A 17,980-nucleotide genomic window follows, 5' to 3' on the forward strand; every position below is an offset into this window, starting at 1 on the left:
TCTATCTACAGTATCTATCTATCTACAGTATCTATCTACAGTATCTATCTATCTATAGTATCTATCTACAGTATCTATCTATCTACAGTATCTATCTATCTATCTATCTATCTATCTACAGTATCTATCTACAGTATCTATCTATCTATCTACAGTATCTATCTACAGTATCTATCTATCTATCTACAGTATCTATGTACAGTATCTATCTATCTACAGTATCTATCTATCTATCTATCTATTTACAGTATCTATCTACAGTATCTATCTACAGTATCTATCTATCTACAGTATCTATCTATCTACAGTATCTATCTATCTATCTATCTACAGTATCTATCTATGTACAGTATCTATCTATCTTTCTACAGTATCTATCTATCTATCTACAGTATCTATCTACAGTATCTATCTATCTATCTATCTATCTACAGTATCTATCTATCTATCTATCTATCTATCTATCTACAGTATCTATCTATCTATCTATCTATCTACAGTATCTATCTACAGTATCTATCTACAGTATCTATCTATCTATCTATCTTTCTACAGTATCTATCTACAGTATCTATCTATCTATAGTATCTATCTATCTATCTATCTATCTATCTATCTATCTATCTATCTATCTATCGATCTATCTACAGTATCTATCTACAGTATCTATCTATCTACAGTATCTATCTATCTACAGTATCTATCTATCTACAGTATCTATCTATCTATCTATCTATCTATCTACAGTATCTATCTATCTATCTATCTATCTATCTACAGTATCTATCTACAGTATCTATCTATCTACAGTATCTATCTACAGTATCTATCTACAGTATCTATCTATCTACAGTATCTATCTATCTACAGTATCTATCTACAGTATCTATCTATCTACAGTATCTATCTACAGTATCTATCTATCTACAGTATCTATCTACAGTATCTATCTATCTACAGTATCTATCTACAGTATCTATCTATCTACAGTATCTATCTACAGTATCTATCTATCTACAGTATCTATCTATCTACAGTATCTATCTACAGTATCTATCTATCTACAGTATCTATCTACAGTATCTATCTATCTACAGTATCTATCTACAGTATCTACAGTATCTATCTATCTATCTACAGTATCTATCTATCCATCTATCTATCTATCTATCTATCTACAGTATCTATCTACAGTATCTATCTATCTACAGTATCTATCTACAGTATCTATCTATCTACAGTATCTATCTACAGTATCTACAGTATCTATCTATCTATCTATCTATCTATCTATCTATCTATCTATCTACAGTATCTATCTACAGTATCTATCTACAGTATCTATCTATCTACAGTATCTATCTACAGTATCTATCTACAGTATCTACAGTATCTATCTATCTATCTATCTACAGTATCTATCTATCTATCTATCTATCTATCTATCTACAGTATCTATCTATCTACAGTATCTATCTATCTACAGTATCTATCTATCTACAGTATCTATCTATCTACAGTATCTAACAGTCAGGCTTCACTTTTCACTAATAGAAGCAAAATAGCAAGAGCTTCCTCTTTCATTCAATCATTTTTCAGTAATGTTCCGTTTGGAAGGTCAAGGTCCAGAAAGCAACTACAGAATATAATGATGATGATGTGTTAAGTTGTGTCAGCGTCTGGATTCAGCTAGCTAGTGATCTATGAGATGACAAAGCACATAGTGTTGGAGGTGGCATTAGCATGATAGTCGCCAGTGACGGATAACCAAGTTACCATGGTAACAGTGAGAGTAAATATCTTCCATATAAAGTTCTGTAATTCATTTTTTTTTTCTTCAAGGAAATCATAGCAACACACACTTTCTCCCACACACGAAACTGGTGGGTGACGTTATTGGATTGTTCTTGAAACATAGCTGTTCAGTTTATATGTGGTTGAACGCACCCTGGGGGGCGGGGCAATGCGTGTTAACTCAAGGCTATTGCACATATACAGTACATTCAGAATAGCCCAGGCTAATTGAACATAAATAATGTAAACAGATCTGCATAGGATTGTCATTTTGTTCCTGCCTGGGCGTGCGACGCATTATCGGCGAGGACGGACATTAAAACTGAGGTGCCGTGAACAGCGTGTGCACAACACGAAGCTATTCGTGAAACAAACACAGAGAAACTGTCGTAAATGAGCTCACTTCCTGACCCTTTTGACAAGATCTACACTCTACTCCATGAGGGCTAAACACCCTCAAAACTGTGGAGATGATAGTGGACTTTAGGAAAGACCCCCCAACACTACTCCCCCTCACAATATCTAACAGCCCGGTGTCTTCTGTGGAGGCCTTCAAGTTTCTGGGCACTACCATTTCCCAAGACCTGAAATAAGAGTGCAACATAAATGCCATCATCAAAAAGGCCCAGCAGAGGATGTACTTTCTACACCAATTAAGGAAGTACAGTCTGCTACAGGAGCTGTTGATGCTGTTCTACACTGCAGTCATAGAATCTGTCCTGTGCACATCCATCACCAACTGGTTTGGTGCAGCAACAAAACAGGACAGAAACAGACTGCAATGCACAGTAAAAACAGCAGAAAAAATAATTGGCGCCCACTCTCCAGGACTTGTACGACACAAGAACCAGAAACCGGGCATGAAAAATCACCACTGACCCTTCGTACCCCGGACACAACCTCTTTCAGCTCCTCCCTTCTGGCAAGCGCTACAGAACTCTGCTTACTAAAACTGTCAGACACAGGAACAGTTTCTTTCCCCAGGCCCCTTATCACCCTGATCGACAACTCACCATAATTAATTATATTTATATAATTATACTGCATTATAATACTGCATTATCAGGACTGTCAGTCATCACATCATCTGTATATTACACACTACTGCTGATGTATATTGTATAAAAGCATAATATTGCACAATATTGTTATTTGCACGCCCACACTTTATGTACATAACTGATCAGCCATATTCTATATTCATATTTTTATATTTATTCTGTCTATATTGTATCCTATTGTCTTGTATAGTATAGTGTTATTTATGTCTGTACTTTTGAGAGTCACAAACTGCTGGAACCAAATTCCTTGTGTGTGTCAACACACTTGGCCAATAAATCTGATTCTGATTCTGATGAGACCAATTTCCTATTCGTATTCTTCTCCTTCTTCTTATTATTCACTAACAAGTCTGAAACGATCAAAGTTTCACAGCTTCCTCCTATAATTACAGCGCATAAAAACAGCATTAATTCAAAGCCCTAACATTTTAGAAGAAACCAAAGCTGGAGAGAAGGCATTCTTATTTACATGTTGTAGGCTGCATTACATGGTTACTTATTTTTACAGATAAATCATTAAAGGAAATCTGAAACATGACGAAGACGAGGCTGCACTGATGCATAAAATAAGGAGTTTAAAGACCATGGATTTACAAGATGTAGTATTTTATGTTTATTGTAATGTATTACATCGTTATATTTTCCTGATGTAAGAACGTCACTACCTGAAACAAACAGTGAACGTTAGGGACGTGTCCAAACTCGGTGTGAGTCACTCACCGTGCTTTCTGAAGACCCTGGTGATTGTTTCATGCACGTACTGCTGCAGTTTTGCGCTGTTGAAATTAAAGCTGCCCTGGGGAAAAACAAAACAGCGTGGGGTCGGTTAAGAAACGGTGGCTGTAAGGGTGTTTAAACATAGCTGGTATGATATGAACCAGATGATGAGGCTTTACGAAGGAAGCGTTGGAGTTTAAAAACCTTTACAGGTACATATCGACATCTAGGGGTGAGGAGGAAATAATGCACTAAACTGGGAATCCAGAATAAAGATTGTAGTGGCGTACAGTATGTCACGTTCAAGCTAAACACAGGAGAAACAGTTTTCTTTGATTTTCTATGGCATATTCTTCAAGACAAGAAAACAAAAACAGAACAGCATGAAGTGATTAACAGCATAAATTGTTGGTTGTTGGTGTTGGTTATGGAGAAAAGAAAAAAAACAGATACGAAAAAGTCCATAAGTATTTGGAGAATAACACAGTTTATGGAATTTTGCCTTTGTACACCACCACAACGCTCGGTCGCCTGACCTCAAATCAACCGATGGCCCGTTTCCTGACTGAAAACAAATCTTAAGATGTAAAAAGCAGGAACGGAAGGTAGCTGCAGTAAAAGCTTGGAAACTCAGCATTTGGTGAAGCCTATGGGTTCCAGACTTCAGGATTTGCATCCAAATCTTAAAAATAATGCATACATTTATAAATGTCTGAATTTCATTGACATTGTACATGTACCTTTCGCAATAACAAAAAAAAGTTAAATCTATTCTAATCTAATTTGTCCAATTACTATTGGCCTTTACAAATTGAGGAAATGTCTAATAAATGGCTGTTTAAATTGGTAAGCAGCAAACGTTTTGTTAAACCTCATGAATTCAAGCTAAAAATCTGCACTTCAAATCTGTTGTGGTGGTGTACGGAGGTAAACTTACGAAAAATGTCTTACGGATCTTTCTAGAAGTATATAAGCTTACTTTATACAACTGTTGGTCATTCTACAGTCTGATCTCACACATAATAAACACAAACCCTGGTCACTTCATGCGTTTTCTGTGATCCGATAGCTATCCGATGGTTTTTGAGACGGATATAAATCCGATCGTTCAAACCACCTCGTGAAGTGGTCTGGGACGCATTTCAGATGAAACTGGACAGGTGTAAATGAATGTGGTTGTTCAGGCCACATACGTCAGCGCTATACTCCTCCCAAACGGAAGTACGTCACTCGCGAGTGACTCACGAGTCATGCATCGCTGTTAAGAAAATGCTGTTTTTAGTAGCATAACCGTCGTAACAGGTTTTTTCATCTTCTTTTTGATTGCGTTCTGAAAACCGCATACACCAAAGCGTGTTCCATTTCGATTACCCCGGAAATGAGGTAAAATATATTTGCATTTTGGGCGGGAGTAGAAAGATCGGATTCGGATTCCGATTCGATCGCCGAGACGCATTTATGTGGCCCAATGTAAATGGAACAGTTTTAACAAATCAGATACTGTAGCTATCGGATCAGAGCAAACACATGAAGTGACCAGGTGTAAAAAGGCCCAATATGACCAACGGTATATGGATACCAGACCACATCCATATGTGGTTTTTCAAACGACAACCAAAAACTGTCGCTACAATAGTATAGGAAGTCTTTGTATGCTTTACATTTTCCTTTCAACTTTCCTCAGCCACTTTCACCGCAAAGTATGCCAAGTTATTCAGTCTTAAATAGCTTATCTGCTTAAATACAATGTACGATATTGCAATACAATAATTACTCGAGTTGCGGATGACGCATGCTCCCCATCAGTTACCTCTTTTGTCACTGTCACATTGCTTTGTTGCTGTTCATTTTGTGCGCGGGATTGTTTGATAAGAAATCGATCCATTTTTTAGTCCGTGTGTACAGTAAACACAAGTTGTTAACTAGCATGAAACACAAACTAGCTTCTGGCAGGCCGCCAAAAACTGGCTATTGCGCAGAACGCAGTGAGTCAAATAATATATATAAATATACATTATTATTTGTAATAGAGCACATTCGTTTTTCTATGCTTCCCTGATTGTTTTTAATGTTATTTAAATGAAAAATACATTTTAACCCCATGATCATATCATCGTATTATTTACTGCCATGCGAGCCGCGTATTAAAGCTTGGCGAGCCGCAGGAGGCTCGCGAGCCGCACAATGAGTAACACTGCTGTATAGTGTTGACCTACACAGAGTTTGTTTGGTATAATGCCCATTACCTTATAAATGTCAATATCATATGTGTAGTCCATCACCGGAGAGTGGTTCTGAGAGAACAGCTGGTTCACCATGGTGCGGTAGGCTTTTCCGTTGACATTAGCCATGGTGTGCTGAAGCACCTCGTGTAGCTCAGATTCCTCCATCTGAGGAGGTGGGAGGAGATCGCTCTTCAACAGCTCCACCGCTGTGGGCCGCAGAGCCGGGTCGTGGTTGAGCAGCCAGCAAATCACCTTCCTCTGAAACCAGGCAAGAGAAGAGATGTTGCACTGCTCTTGAGTTGAATATTCATTTAAACGAAAAAATATCTTCAAAAGCTCACCTGTGTTCCATTTTCATATTTACAAAAATCTTCAGGGAAGTCAATGGACTCCTGCAAAGAGAATACAGAACGGACTCAGATTTGCTGTGGCATGTGCTGGGAAAATTTATCTGCCCCCTCCCTGATGCTAATTCTGTGTGCTATGTTGAAATTTCGCAGATTATTGACTAAGGCAGCTTTCACACTCTCGGTTTAGTCTGAAACAGAGCATGGTTTGCATGAAAGCTGTTATGTGGAAACACACCATGATACTGAACCCGAGGTTACCTCTAAGAGACGGTCCGAGTTTGGTTGAACTGTGCCACGATGTCTGTACTCAGGTATGCGCTTTTTCAATAAGTAAAGTAATCTGCTTTATATTACAGGAAGGGGGGAATAAATCTGACATGCACATAGCCTGTTTGGGTTGGAAACCAAGCATCCAGCACCATCACACCGAGTACAGGGGACCCACAAGGATGCATGCTCACTCCACTGCTCTTTACCCTGTGGACCCATGACTAACACCAAAGTACAGCACCAAACTCTTTGTGAACTACAGAGAAGAAGTAAAATGACTGGCCATGTGGTGCCAAGAGAGACACAACTTCTACTTAAATGTGAAGATAAAGGAGATTATTGTAAACTTCCATAGAGCACACACACACGCAACACACACTCATCTGACAATCAAGAGTGCTGCTACGGAGAGGGTGTAAAGCACCAAGTTTCTGGGTGTGCACATATCCGAGAACCTCTTCAGGAACAGAAACACCTCACTACAGGCCAAAAAAGCTCAGAAATGCATCCATTTCCTCCACAAACCTAGAAGAGCCAGGGCCCCAGTACCCATCATGGAAACAATTAAGAGCAGCCTGTCTAGCTGCATCACGGGGTGGTTTGATACATGTTCCATGTACGACAGGAAAACCCTGCAGTCCATAATAGAAGCAGCTGGGAAGATCATTGGTGCCCCTCTCCCTTCTCTCCTGGACATCTATAAAGCATGCAGCATTGTAGGTGACTCTACCCGTTATATCCATTACACAATATCTTCGGTCTTCTGCCATCTGGGAGAAGATTCTGCAGCGTTTGGGCTCGCACCACCAGGCTGAAGAACAGTTTTATCCATCAGGAAGTCAGGATGTTGAACAACCTCTCCTCTCTTGTTCAACTGCCCCCATAGAGTCTATACTGTAAACCCCTCAAGTAATTACAATGTTCTGTATCTCTAGCCAATAGCTGGAAAGGGATTGGTTTGCAAACGTATTTAAATAGCTAAGCGTATCCCGCCTGCAGCCGCTAACATGGCGCTTCTGGCTTGTGTGGTCAAAAGCAATCCCTGCATGAAATAAACACTTTTTTTTTTTTTTTTTTTTTAAAAAAGAAGAAAAACTATTTAAGAGTATTACACACTCTTTTTTTTGCCTCACTAGCCTATTCAATTAGTTATATTAACTTTATTTATTTATTTATCATTTGAACATTATAGATTTTTATTTTATTTTATTGAAAGCCACCATATTAACTGATTCATGATTGTTTGCGATTGGGGATGAAATTTTTGACCTGATGATCCAACCCATAAAGCTACAGTAAATATCTATACACCTGGTACAGACTAGGGTTGCAAAGGGGTGAAAAGTTTTTTCGGTAAATTTCCGGAAACTTTCCACGGAAACTTAATCTGTGGAATTTTGGAAATATTCCAAATTGGAAACTTTACGGGAATTTATGGGAATTTACAGGGATTTATTTCAAAATATAGGGAAATTTAAATAAACTATATCATATACAAACATAAACATTTTGTTTAGTCATAAGAAGACATGTACGCAAGGTAATACAAATTTAAAAAAAAAAATCTTCATTCCAGGGGGGAATGAGTGTGTGTGTGTGTGTGTGTGTGTAGGGTCATCAAATTATCTGTGCATGTGGTAACACTCCTAATTTACTGCTTATTAAGAGTTAGTAAGGTAGTTATTAAGTTTAGGTATTGGGTACAATTAAGGATGTAGAATAAGGTAATGCAGAATAAGGCATTAATATGTGCTTAATAAGTACTAATAAATAGGCAATATTCTATTAATATTCATGCTAATAAGCAACTAGTTAAATGACCCTAAAATAAAGTGTTACTGTGCATGTTATGGAAGAATGCAAGTACGTGCAGGGGGTTTGGCCTCAATGGCCCTCCAGTAAGCAGTGTGCTGTGTGCAAGTGACCGAGGAATGCAGGGTACAAGTCAACTTAAATTGCGTTAAATCTTGTTATTTTAAACAAAATTATGCTGCAAGATTTTTTTTTTAGACTACATTTAAGTTCCTTGTTATAGGTAACTCTGCATTTTTAAAAAATTCCCAATTTATTCCCATATATTCCCATTAATTCCCATATATTCCCATTTATTCCCATATATTCCCATTAATTCCCATATATTCCCATTAATTCCCCATATATTCCCATGGAAATGTTCCAGCCCTAGCAACCCTAGTACAGACTCACCTTTCTTAGCTGGCTGAGTACGGAGATGCGCTCAGAAGCTGTGGTCATTGGTCTGTAGGACATCTCAAACAAGATGATCCCTAAACTGAACAGGTCCACTTTCTACAGCACACAAACAAACAGATTTTTATTTTGAGAAAGTAAATGGATCTCTCGTCTCCTGCCATCATGTAGATCATTACAAATGTTCATTTTACCTGGTTGTAAGTTGCCTTTGTGTTTCCTTGGACTTCTGGGCTTACATACAGGGCAGTGCCAACCATGCCAGTCATGCTGCCTAGACACACATGAATTAGAAACCACTGCATGTATTAGAGAGAACATACATGCATACATACATACATACATACATACATACATACATACATACAGTCGCTGTCGGGCAGAATCCTCGTATCTCCAAAACCGTTATTTTTCAGGAAATTAAAAAAACGCCGTACCTTATCTGCAGTGCACAGGGTTTAGTCCGCGTTGCAGTGGATTGTCTTGCGCTAAATTCCTGTCCTCAGACGAGCACCAGAACTAGCGGGGTCAAGATTTTTTTTTCTTTGAGCCCAGTGTTTTGAAGACATTTACCTCAGAAGACGTGTTGATTCGTTGCGACTCTTATTAAGGAGAAATATGCCGTGAAGCTCTCCCGCGGAGTGAGGAAGAGGTGGACAGTTGAAGTGTCCAATGGAGTTAAGAGATTTGCGCTCAAGCTATTTTCAAGACTTTAGATTGGTTAATAACTTGTAAAAATAACAGACCTACGTGGGGACTGACCAATAGCATCGATATGTGAAAAAATATGAAATTGACCAAATTTGGACATACGAGGTTTCTGCCCGACAGCGACGATATATACATATACAGTATATATATTATATATACTATATAATATGGGAATATATTTTATATATATTATATATATATATATAAAAATCAAAGCCACTAATTAGATATAAACAGTAAAGTTGGCTGTACGGTTTTACCTGTCGGATCTAATTTTAGGACAAGACCTGAGCTGTTGTCCTCCACCTCCAGCACACCTGAAGCCTGTAACAGACACAGATGCTGTAAAAAAATTCTGATTCCTATAGCATTAGCACTACTTTCACCCCGGATTATTAAATTACAATACAGTTCATTGCATTCTAGGTATACAAAATGGGCCCAGTTCAATTTTTTTTTTTTTTTATATTGAAATGATCAATTACTTCACAATGCAACACTTCAGTGCTCTACGAAATCTACGACCATACACATAATACATTGAACACATGAAAAGTTTCCACCTGCAATGTGAAATTACATTTAGGAAAAAAAATTTAGGAATTAAAAAAAAAAAAATTTTATTCCATTTTTAGGGAAACATAGGAAAGAAAAACAAACCTATTTACATTTTTTTTTTTTTTTTTTTTACAGCAGATCGAGCTCTATGGAAATATATTTCCATAAATTTGGCATCGTCTTTTTACGCTGGATTCCCTTTCTGACGCAACAATCCCATTTTTATCGGGGCTCAGGACCGGCGCTGAGAGTTAACTCTTCAGTGGCTGGGTTAGCATCCTGCCCAGGAATCGAACCAAGGCCACGCCAATGAGAGCGTGTGATCCTGCCGCTGGACCACCTGGGGGCCCAAACCTATTTATTAATCATAAGTGTGTCTAAGTGTGCACTCCCATAAACTAATGCTTTGTTGAAGGACCTTTTTATTTTATACCTACTGACTTTTGGGATAAAGGTTTATCAGTGTGGTACATCTGGACTGGACTTTTCCCACTTTCTCTTGCATTCTATATTCATTAAACTTTGAAGGCATCTCCTGTGTGTAGCCTGCTTCAGGTCACCCTACAGAGCTTTAGTTGGATTCAGTAGACGTGAATATTATGAGAGATTGTGGCCACATGCAGAAAGTAATCAGTACTTGTCCGATATTCCCGCACTGATATTCCCGGATGTTGCTTTAGGTCTCTTAGCAGCCTCCCTGGTCCGTTTTTGTCTTGTCCTTCTTATATATACTGAACATCTCAAACAAATGGTATCACACAGTCAGACCAGGGCAGATGACCTCATCTTATGACTGCGATATCCTTTAATTTGTCCTGGACTTTCTTTCTGTTTTGTTCTTATAAACCTGCACAAAGCATACCGTAAGTAGCTGCGTAAACCACCACAGCTGTTTCTGCTGACGTCTTTTGTAACACTGAATATTACACTTTTCTTCTGTACAAATACTCCCTGTTAATCTCAGTAAATTTACGAAGAGTTTTGCTATTTAATCACCGTCTCTGCATAATTCCCTGGCGATCTCTTCCCTAAATTCAGCTCAGACGTAGCAGCATCACCACAGCTCAGCCTGACACCTTGTATACGTTTTGGAGGGACGTCCTGTTTTACAGTATTAAAATGCTCCATCTCATGTAGAGGGAATTCTTTTATAACCTTCTCCTGATCTACGACTTTCAACAAATCCCAGCCATGTATGTTGTGTAAGCGTTTTATGGACCATGGCTTTAGCAGTTAGATGAGAGTTGATGATGTGAACAAAAAAAAATCCTACAAAAAACAGCTGATCTTTATTTAGGGTAAATCAGAATCATGTCATCGATGAAAACTGTGATAATTAACTTATAAATATGATACTGAATCCGAATGCATTCTGAACACAGCCACATCCCCAATTTTGCAACTTAACTTTTTTCCCACTAAAATGCTTGAGTGTTTATCGTGTGCAGTAATTTCACAATGAACTAGATTTGTAAAGTTCGTCGTGACAAACTTTGATGTTGGCTTTGACGATGCAAGTATTCGCAATGGATGGTGCTTTTTGGAGGCAAGTGGACACAAGGGTCAGTGTTGCTTTTGGAGGCAAGTGGACAGAAAGCTAGGTTGCCAAAACATTTAGAGGTAAGTGGAGACAAGCATGCGACATCATCCAAATACTCCTGAGGACGTTCCCCACATTGAGCTGATTGTTTTGATATGTCACTTATCCATGTTGTGCTAATTTTTTATTTTCACGTGACGTCACATGACGTGAGCAGAATACACGTGAGGCAGTTCCCCTCATTGTTCTGAGTGTTTTGATATGTCACATGTCCATGTTGTAAAAAGTTTTTTTGATTTTGCATATTTTGGGGCGGGGCTGCGGGACAACTGAAAGGCCAGTCGGTACACCGATTTAAAAGTTTGTTCAGAGTATCACCTTAAAGGAGCTGGCCGAGTTTGGTGTAGATAGTTCAAAAGCTTGCAGAGTTATAAATCTCCAAAGTTTATAATGGGAGTCTATGGGAAAAAAGGCCATTTTGAGACTCGGTACCAGACGTACCGGAACTTGGATCGCTTAGAAAAGTAATAGTTAATAGTAATAGGGTCTACAACATATCCGAATTTGCATGTGGCTCGAAAGCCTTAGGAGGAGTTACTCTTGATATATTTTTGTCTAAGCTTAAGTAGGAAAACAGAATGTTGGCTTCTACAAAGCGACATAATTATCTTGCGCTCTTAATTTTTTCATTCCAAATATTTTGACATTATAGAAATTCGGTGTATGTTAAAAACGTATGTGACGAACAGATATTAAGTATGAGTAAAGTCCTATATAGCTTTGCTGAAACACATATACTGTACCGTGCTAGCTGGATGGTCAGTAGCCAAGCCAAAGTCTCCGATCTTGACGTGGTCGTGTGAGTCCAGGAAAATGTTGACGGGCTTCAAATCTCTATGTATCATTCCCTGAGAATACAGGCAGAAAATGATCATACAGTCTGCACCATTACCCCATAGCTAAACCCAAAACAACAGGGTTGCTTCTATCAGACTCGTGCCTGGTCGAGTTTCACTGAAATCATTTATAACTGTGTAAAAAAAAAAAAAGTATACACTGTCCTCAGGTTTGGATCTGGTTGTAGCTTTAGATACAGGTTACCTGTTCATGAATGTACGCAATGCCATCCAGAATCTCCCTGAAGAGTCTCCAGAGACGACTGCAGTCCTGATAAAGACCCTGGTCTATTGTGTCCCTCAAAGTGCTTTTTTCACAGTATTCCATCTGAAGTAAGAGAAACACACAGATAAAGGTTTCCAAATTTTTTACAATTTTCCTTTCTTACAAATGCAATAAATCCAGCTTAGTCTCATCAATACAAACATACACCTAATGATGGCCCAAAAGCATTTGGACACGTGACCATTTCAAACACCACATTTCAATAACAAAGGCACTATAATGGTGTTGGTCTATCATTTGCTTATGGATCAGCCTCTGTTCTTCTGACAAGTCTATCCACTAGAATTTTAGGCTGTAGATTTAGGGATTTGCTCATTCAGTACAAATGTGTTCATCGGGGTTCAAGGGGATTTTTTCACTCCGACTTTGGTAAAATGGGGATGTGGTAGCCAAGTGGTTAAGATGTTGGACTGCAGATCAGATGGTCATGAGTTCAAATTGTCCACTACTGGGCCCTTTGGCAAGGTTCTTAAAACTCGATTGATCAGTTGTATAAAAAAGTAGATCGCTCTTGATAAGGGCGACTGCCAAATGCTGTAAATGTAAAACACGTCTTTATGGACCTCAATTTGTTCACTGTTAGTTAGGGCCAGTTAACCCCAGTGAACAGAACTACTATGCCATTTAAAGCCATTAAAGAAAGCTGAGAAAGTCCCTCAAATGTTTGTTTTGGTCAAGGCTCCATATACATTTGGCCATATAGTGTGTATACGATTCCATTTAAATTTCTAGTAAGTCAAAATTTTATTTTATGGTGAAGCTAAAATGTGTGTAATAGATCCTCTCTCTCTCTCTCACTCATTTTCTACCGCTTATCCGAACTACCTCGGGTCACGGGGAGCCTGTGCCTATCTCAGGCGTCATCGGGCATCAAGGCAGGATACACCCTGGACGGAGTGCCAACCCATCGCAGGGCACACACACACACTCTCATTCACTCACGCAATCACACACTACGGACAATTTTCCAGAGATGCCAATCAACCTACCATGCATGTCTTTGGACCAGGGGAGGAAACCGGAGTACCCGGAGGAAACCCCCGAGGCACGGGGAGAACATGCAAACTCCACACACACAAGGCGGAGGCGGGAATCGAAACCCCAACCCTGGAGGTGTGAGGCGAACGTGCTAACCACTAAGCCACCGTGCCCCTGTAATAGATCCTTTATATATTTTTTTTTTTTTTCCCCCTGTACCATAAGTGTTCAATATTATCCAGTGGGCCCTTGAGGGTGCAGGATATCATTTAAACCCAACAGAACTACTAATGTGTAGCAGTCAGGAATTAGAAAATAGTGTCCTCCTGTATTTGAAGTTAATAAGCCAAAAATAAATACAGCTTACTGCTGAGAAACCAGAAAGTGAAAATTATTTGCTCTGAAGACTTCCCGGTGTTGGGAAGCTCTTAAAACGTCTCCTAACATAACTAGCTTTTATACGCGTCAACCTTTTTTCAATCTGCCAAGTCTAATCATTAAATACCTAGTGAACGTGTGGGTAATGTACTAGTATGATTTGTGTGTGAGACAATCTCAGGAGATCAGCAGTTTCCAAAATAACTTAAACCAGCCAATCAGGCAGTAACAACTTTTCTTCATTCTGATGTTTGTTGTGAACATCAACTGAAGGTCTTCACCTGTATCTCTGTCACCTGATTAGATAACTGCATGAATGTGAAGCTGTAACTATTAAAGCACTCGGTGGGTGTTAAAGTCGGAACTACTCCGAGCTGCTGTTACAGAATATGAACATACCGCTTTAAGAATTTAACAGCACTGTGGTATAAGATCCCAATAAATGTTGGGCAAACTCTAGAAGAGATGGTGTGAAGATATAAATTCTGCCTGTTAGATTATACGGTTAAAAATTATCCCGGGTAATTTTCACAAGTTTACAATTACCGAGGGGAAAATCTTTCAAGTGTGAAAAGTTGTAGAGTGTATTTATGTTTGTAGCCGTCCAATGAATTTTGGATAACCACTGACCCTTTGCACCCTGGACACAACCTCTTTCAGCTCCTCCCTTCTGGTAGGTGCTACAGAACTTTGCTTACTAAAACTGCCAGACACAGGAACAGTTTCTTTCCCCAGGCCCCTTATCACCCTGATCGACAACTCATTATAATTATATTCCCTGCTTCATATCTATAAGTACTGCATTATCAGGACTGTCAGTCATCAAATCATCTGTATATTACACACTACTGCTGCTGTATATTGTACATAAGCATAATATTGCTATTTGCACTCCCACACTTTATGTACATAACTGATCGTTCATATTCTATAAATCATTTTATATATTTTATTCATTCTATATTCGTATTTTATACTCATTCTGTCTATAATTGTATCATCGTCTGCATTGTTTTCTTGTATAGTTTGTATAGTATAGTGTTATTTATGTCTGTACTTTTGAGAGTCACAAACTGCTGGAACCAAATTCCTTGTGTGTGTCAACACACTTGGCCAATAAACCTGATTCTGATAAGTTCGCGCCTTCTTCGTACTGCTTGTCTGGAGATACGTTTCACAGCAGCAGTTAGAATTCACTTTGTTCACTTTGACACAGCTAGAATTTTACATTAAAGGCAGGGTCTCCGATGTTTGAAAGCCAATGTTGACATATAAAATCACCAAAACAAACACGCCCCTAACCCAAATGGGTCCCACCCCTGTATTGATAGCTCCGCCCACACATACATGCGTAACTCAGGCAACTAACGGAAAGAAATGTGTCTATCATAGCTGAAGGGAAGAACAATACGATTGCAGATAAACAAACAAGCAAAAATGACACAAGCATAATCATGCAAAGGACTGCATATATTAGTTCTGTGTAACAAAGCAAAACCAACGTTACTCACTTCGAGAAGGAAAAAAGCGCCTCGGTGTCTTAAGTAAAGTTGGCGCATATTCACAGATTGGAGTTTCCCGAGTCAATGACTCCTAAAACAGCGTTTAGCTCAGGAGTTATTGACTCGGGAAACGCCAACGCGATTTCACTTCCTGCTCCTTCAGTCTCTCCAGCACTGGAAAGCTGATCCTATATTAACACGTCCTACTTCTTACCTTATCGTAAGCCTTTCTTCGCTTTCTTTCTTTGTTTTTATCCTCCATGTCAATGTTAAAACCGCTTTCTGCTAATGTCACACATGCGCACTGAACACTCTTTCCGTCCATATTGACACGCCCCGCCCCTTTCTGCTCATTGGCTACACGTTTGTTTTGATTTTTGTTTATTATTCGGCCCGACTCAGTTTTCGGAAGCATTTCTCAAAAATCGGAGACCCCGCCTTTAAGCTTCACATCACTGGCTGCATGCTCTCACCTGGATGTAGAGATAATGTGCAATAAGGGGAGGCCTTTCGGATATCGAGCTCTCTACTGCGTCCACCCCTTCTCTTTTACTCAGTTCATCCTGTATGGAACCCAGAAGAAACAGTCGCGTGAATGAACTGATGAAGATGGGAATTGTTAAAATTTGTAAACGTGAGCTTCGGGTACAGACCTGCACGATACTGTCTCTGCTCGCATCGCCGTTGCCAAAGATGATATCACTTTCAGAGTCGCTGCTAGACGGGCTGTCAAGAGAGCAGAATTCGGACAAAAAACTCTCAGGCTTTATACAGGTGAAGTAGCAAAATGAAAGACTATTATTTACAGTTAGACCAGTAAAATGTGAAAACCAAACCCCCAATCATTATCCCAACACTTTATTAGCCACTGTTCATCTGTCCATGTTGCTCCAACAGACATAATTACGAGTGCCTGCTGTGTCCAGCCCTGAGCAGCAATAAAACTATACTAGAGCAAACACTGCCACCTAATGGACATCATTATAACTACAAATTCTAAATAAACTGTGAGGTATTAAAAGCTATTTCTTAAAATGAATATTTAAATTCTTTATTGGAAGTATTACAGTGCTATGCATATTACAGTGCCTTAGATAAGTCTGACTGACGCTGGTTAGTGGCGACTCAATGAGACATAAAACACCAGAACCTTCAAACTGACTGTCCCTCAGTGGTGATACTTGTGATCTCAATCTGGACAGCATTGAACACCATCACTATCTTCAAAAAGCAAAGCTGTGTAATGTGTAAATCTTTTAAAAAAAAATATTTCATCTTATATGTGTGCATTAATAGTAATTCCTGCCCCTGGTGTAGGAACTTACAGGAAAGACGGGCAGAACACATCTGCCTCGTCGTCATCATCCTCGTCGCTCGTGTCAGTGGCATTGCACTTGGCGCTGGATGATCTCTCCAGAGATGTGCTCCACTCCACCGAACTAGCCAGAGCTGGTGGTGGCGCGACGTCTTCCACGTTGTCGACGATCCCGAGCTCGTTCAGGCGGGGCAGAGAAGCGGGTCGTGCTGGCCGGTCAGGGGTGCTGACTTGCTCGGATGTGTCGCTGCTTTCCGCCCCCGTGGACGAAGCCTCGTGTCTCTCAATCCATGCATTATAGTAGCGCACAATGTTCTCATGGTTGAGGCGTGACAGGAGGGTCACCTCTCCCTTAATACGGCGGAACTGCTTGCTGGCTGGATTCACCTGGATGCGTTTGACAGCGTAGTAGCAGCCGTCCAGCTTGTTTTGCACCTATGAATAAACGAGCACATGGAAATGAATACATATTAAAAAAAAAAATCACAAATTTGGCAATGTCCAAATAAAGAAAAAGACTTTATTGAATAGTGATTTCTCAAAACGGATGAATTCATCACCTTGATGACTGCTCCAAAAGCACCTTTCCCCAGCAGCTGGAGCTCCTCGAACTCACTGAAGTAACGAGAAAACTGTTTCTGCACCACTGTGCTGAAAGGGGCGCTGAGAAGGTGACTCCTCGGGATCACAGTAGATGCAAAATCCACATCAATGTCTGAGAAGAAATGTGAGAAATGTGTGTTTGCACAAAACAAAGATCGCATTTATTTAATCCATCCCTGTGTTCAACCTAGCAAGCGACAGGCAAAGTGATTTTTTTTTTATTTATGTTTGCGACAAAAAAAAATAAAGCCACAATTTCTGCAGTACGAGTAACATTTGGACCGATCCAGTGTCGCAAGTGGGCCAACATTTTTTCCGTTTCTCTCTGACTAGTTTACTCAACACATGCAGTTAAACCGCTTTTACTGATAGAATTAATCAAGGCAATTAAGACAGTTTAATCATTTTGTCTTAAATCGTTTTGTTTTGACCCCAAGAGACACATGACTTGTCCCCCAGCTAGGGTGAGTACAGAGTAAGTTAACTTTATACCTTATACTACTGTATACTATCTCAACCAGCGGTTCTTAACCATCTTGTGAGTGCCACCTACTGTATTTTTAAGAAAGACAATGTTTTGCGATTCCC

General features: G+C 39.4%; 1 protein-coding gene across 1 annotated transcript in view; it reads right to left on the reverse strand.

Moving 5' to 3' along the window:
* Window positions 1–17,980, reverse strand: part of eif2ak4 (eukaryotic translation initiation factor 2 alpha kinase 4) — a 64,586-nt gene that overhangs the window by 30,579 nt on the left and 16,027 nt on the right. Inside the window, exons 11-22 of the mRNA XM_060880260.1 lie at window positions 17,350–17,504; window positions 16,800–17,224; window positions 16,128–16,200; window positions 15,948–16,037; window positions 12,536–12,658; window positions 12,238–12,342; window positions 9,597–9,660; window positions 8,820–8,899; window positions 8,623–8,724; window positions 6,139–6,189; window positions 5,819–6,055; window positions 3,576–3,651 (exon numbers count right to left, since the gene is read on the reverse strand). Coding sequence (XP_060736243.1) covers window positions 3,576–3,651; window positions 5,819–6,055; window positions 6,139–6,189; window positions 8,623–8,724; window positions 8,820–8,899; window positions 9,597–9,660; window positions 12,238–12,342; window positions 12,536–12,658; window positions 15,948–16,037; window positions 16,128–16,200; window positions 16,800–17,224; window positions 17,350–17,504 — 1,581 coding nt within the window. The remainder of the gene's footprint in view (window positions 1–3,575; window positions 3,652–5,818; window positions 6,056–6,138; window positions 6,190–8,622; window positions 8,725–8,819; window positions 8,900–9,596; window positions 9,661–12,237; window positions 12,343–12,535; window positions 12,659–15,947; window positions 16,038–16,127; window positions 16,201–16,799; window positions 17,225–17,349; window positions 17,505–17,980) is intronic.

The sequence above is a fragment of the Tachysurus vachellii genome, chromosome 10 (assembly GCF_030014155.1).
Source record: "Tachysurus vachellii isolate PV-2020 chromosome 10, HZAU_Pvac_v1, whole genome shotgun sequence".
Taxonomy (NCBI): domain Eukaryota; kingdom Metazoa; phylum Chordata; class Actinopteri; order Siluriformes; family Bagridae; genus Tachysurus; species Tachysurus vachellii.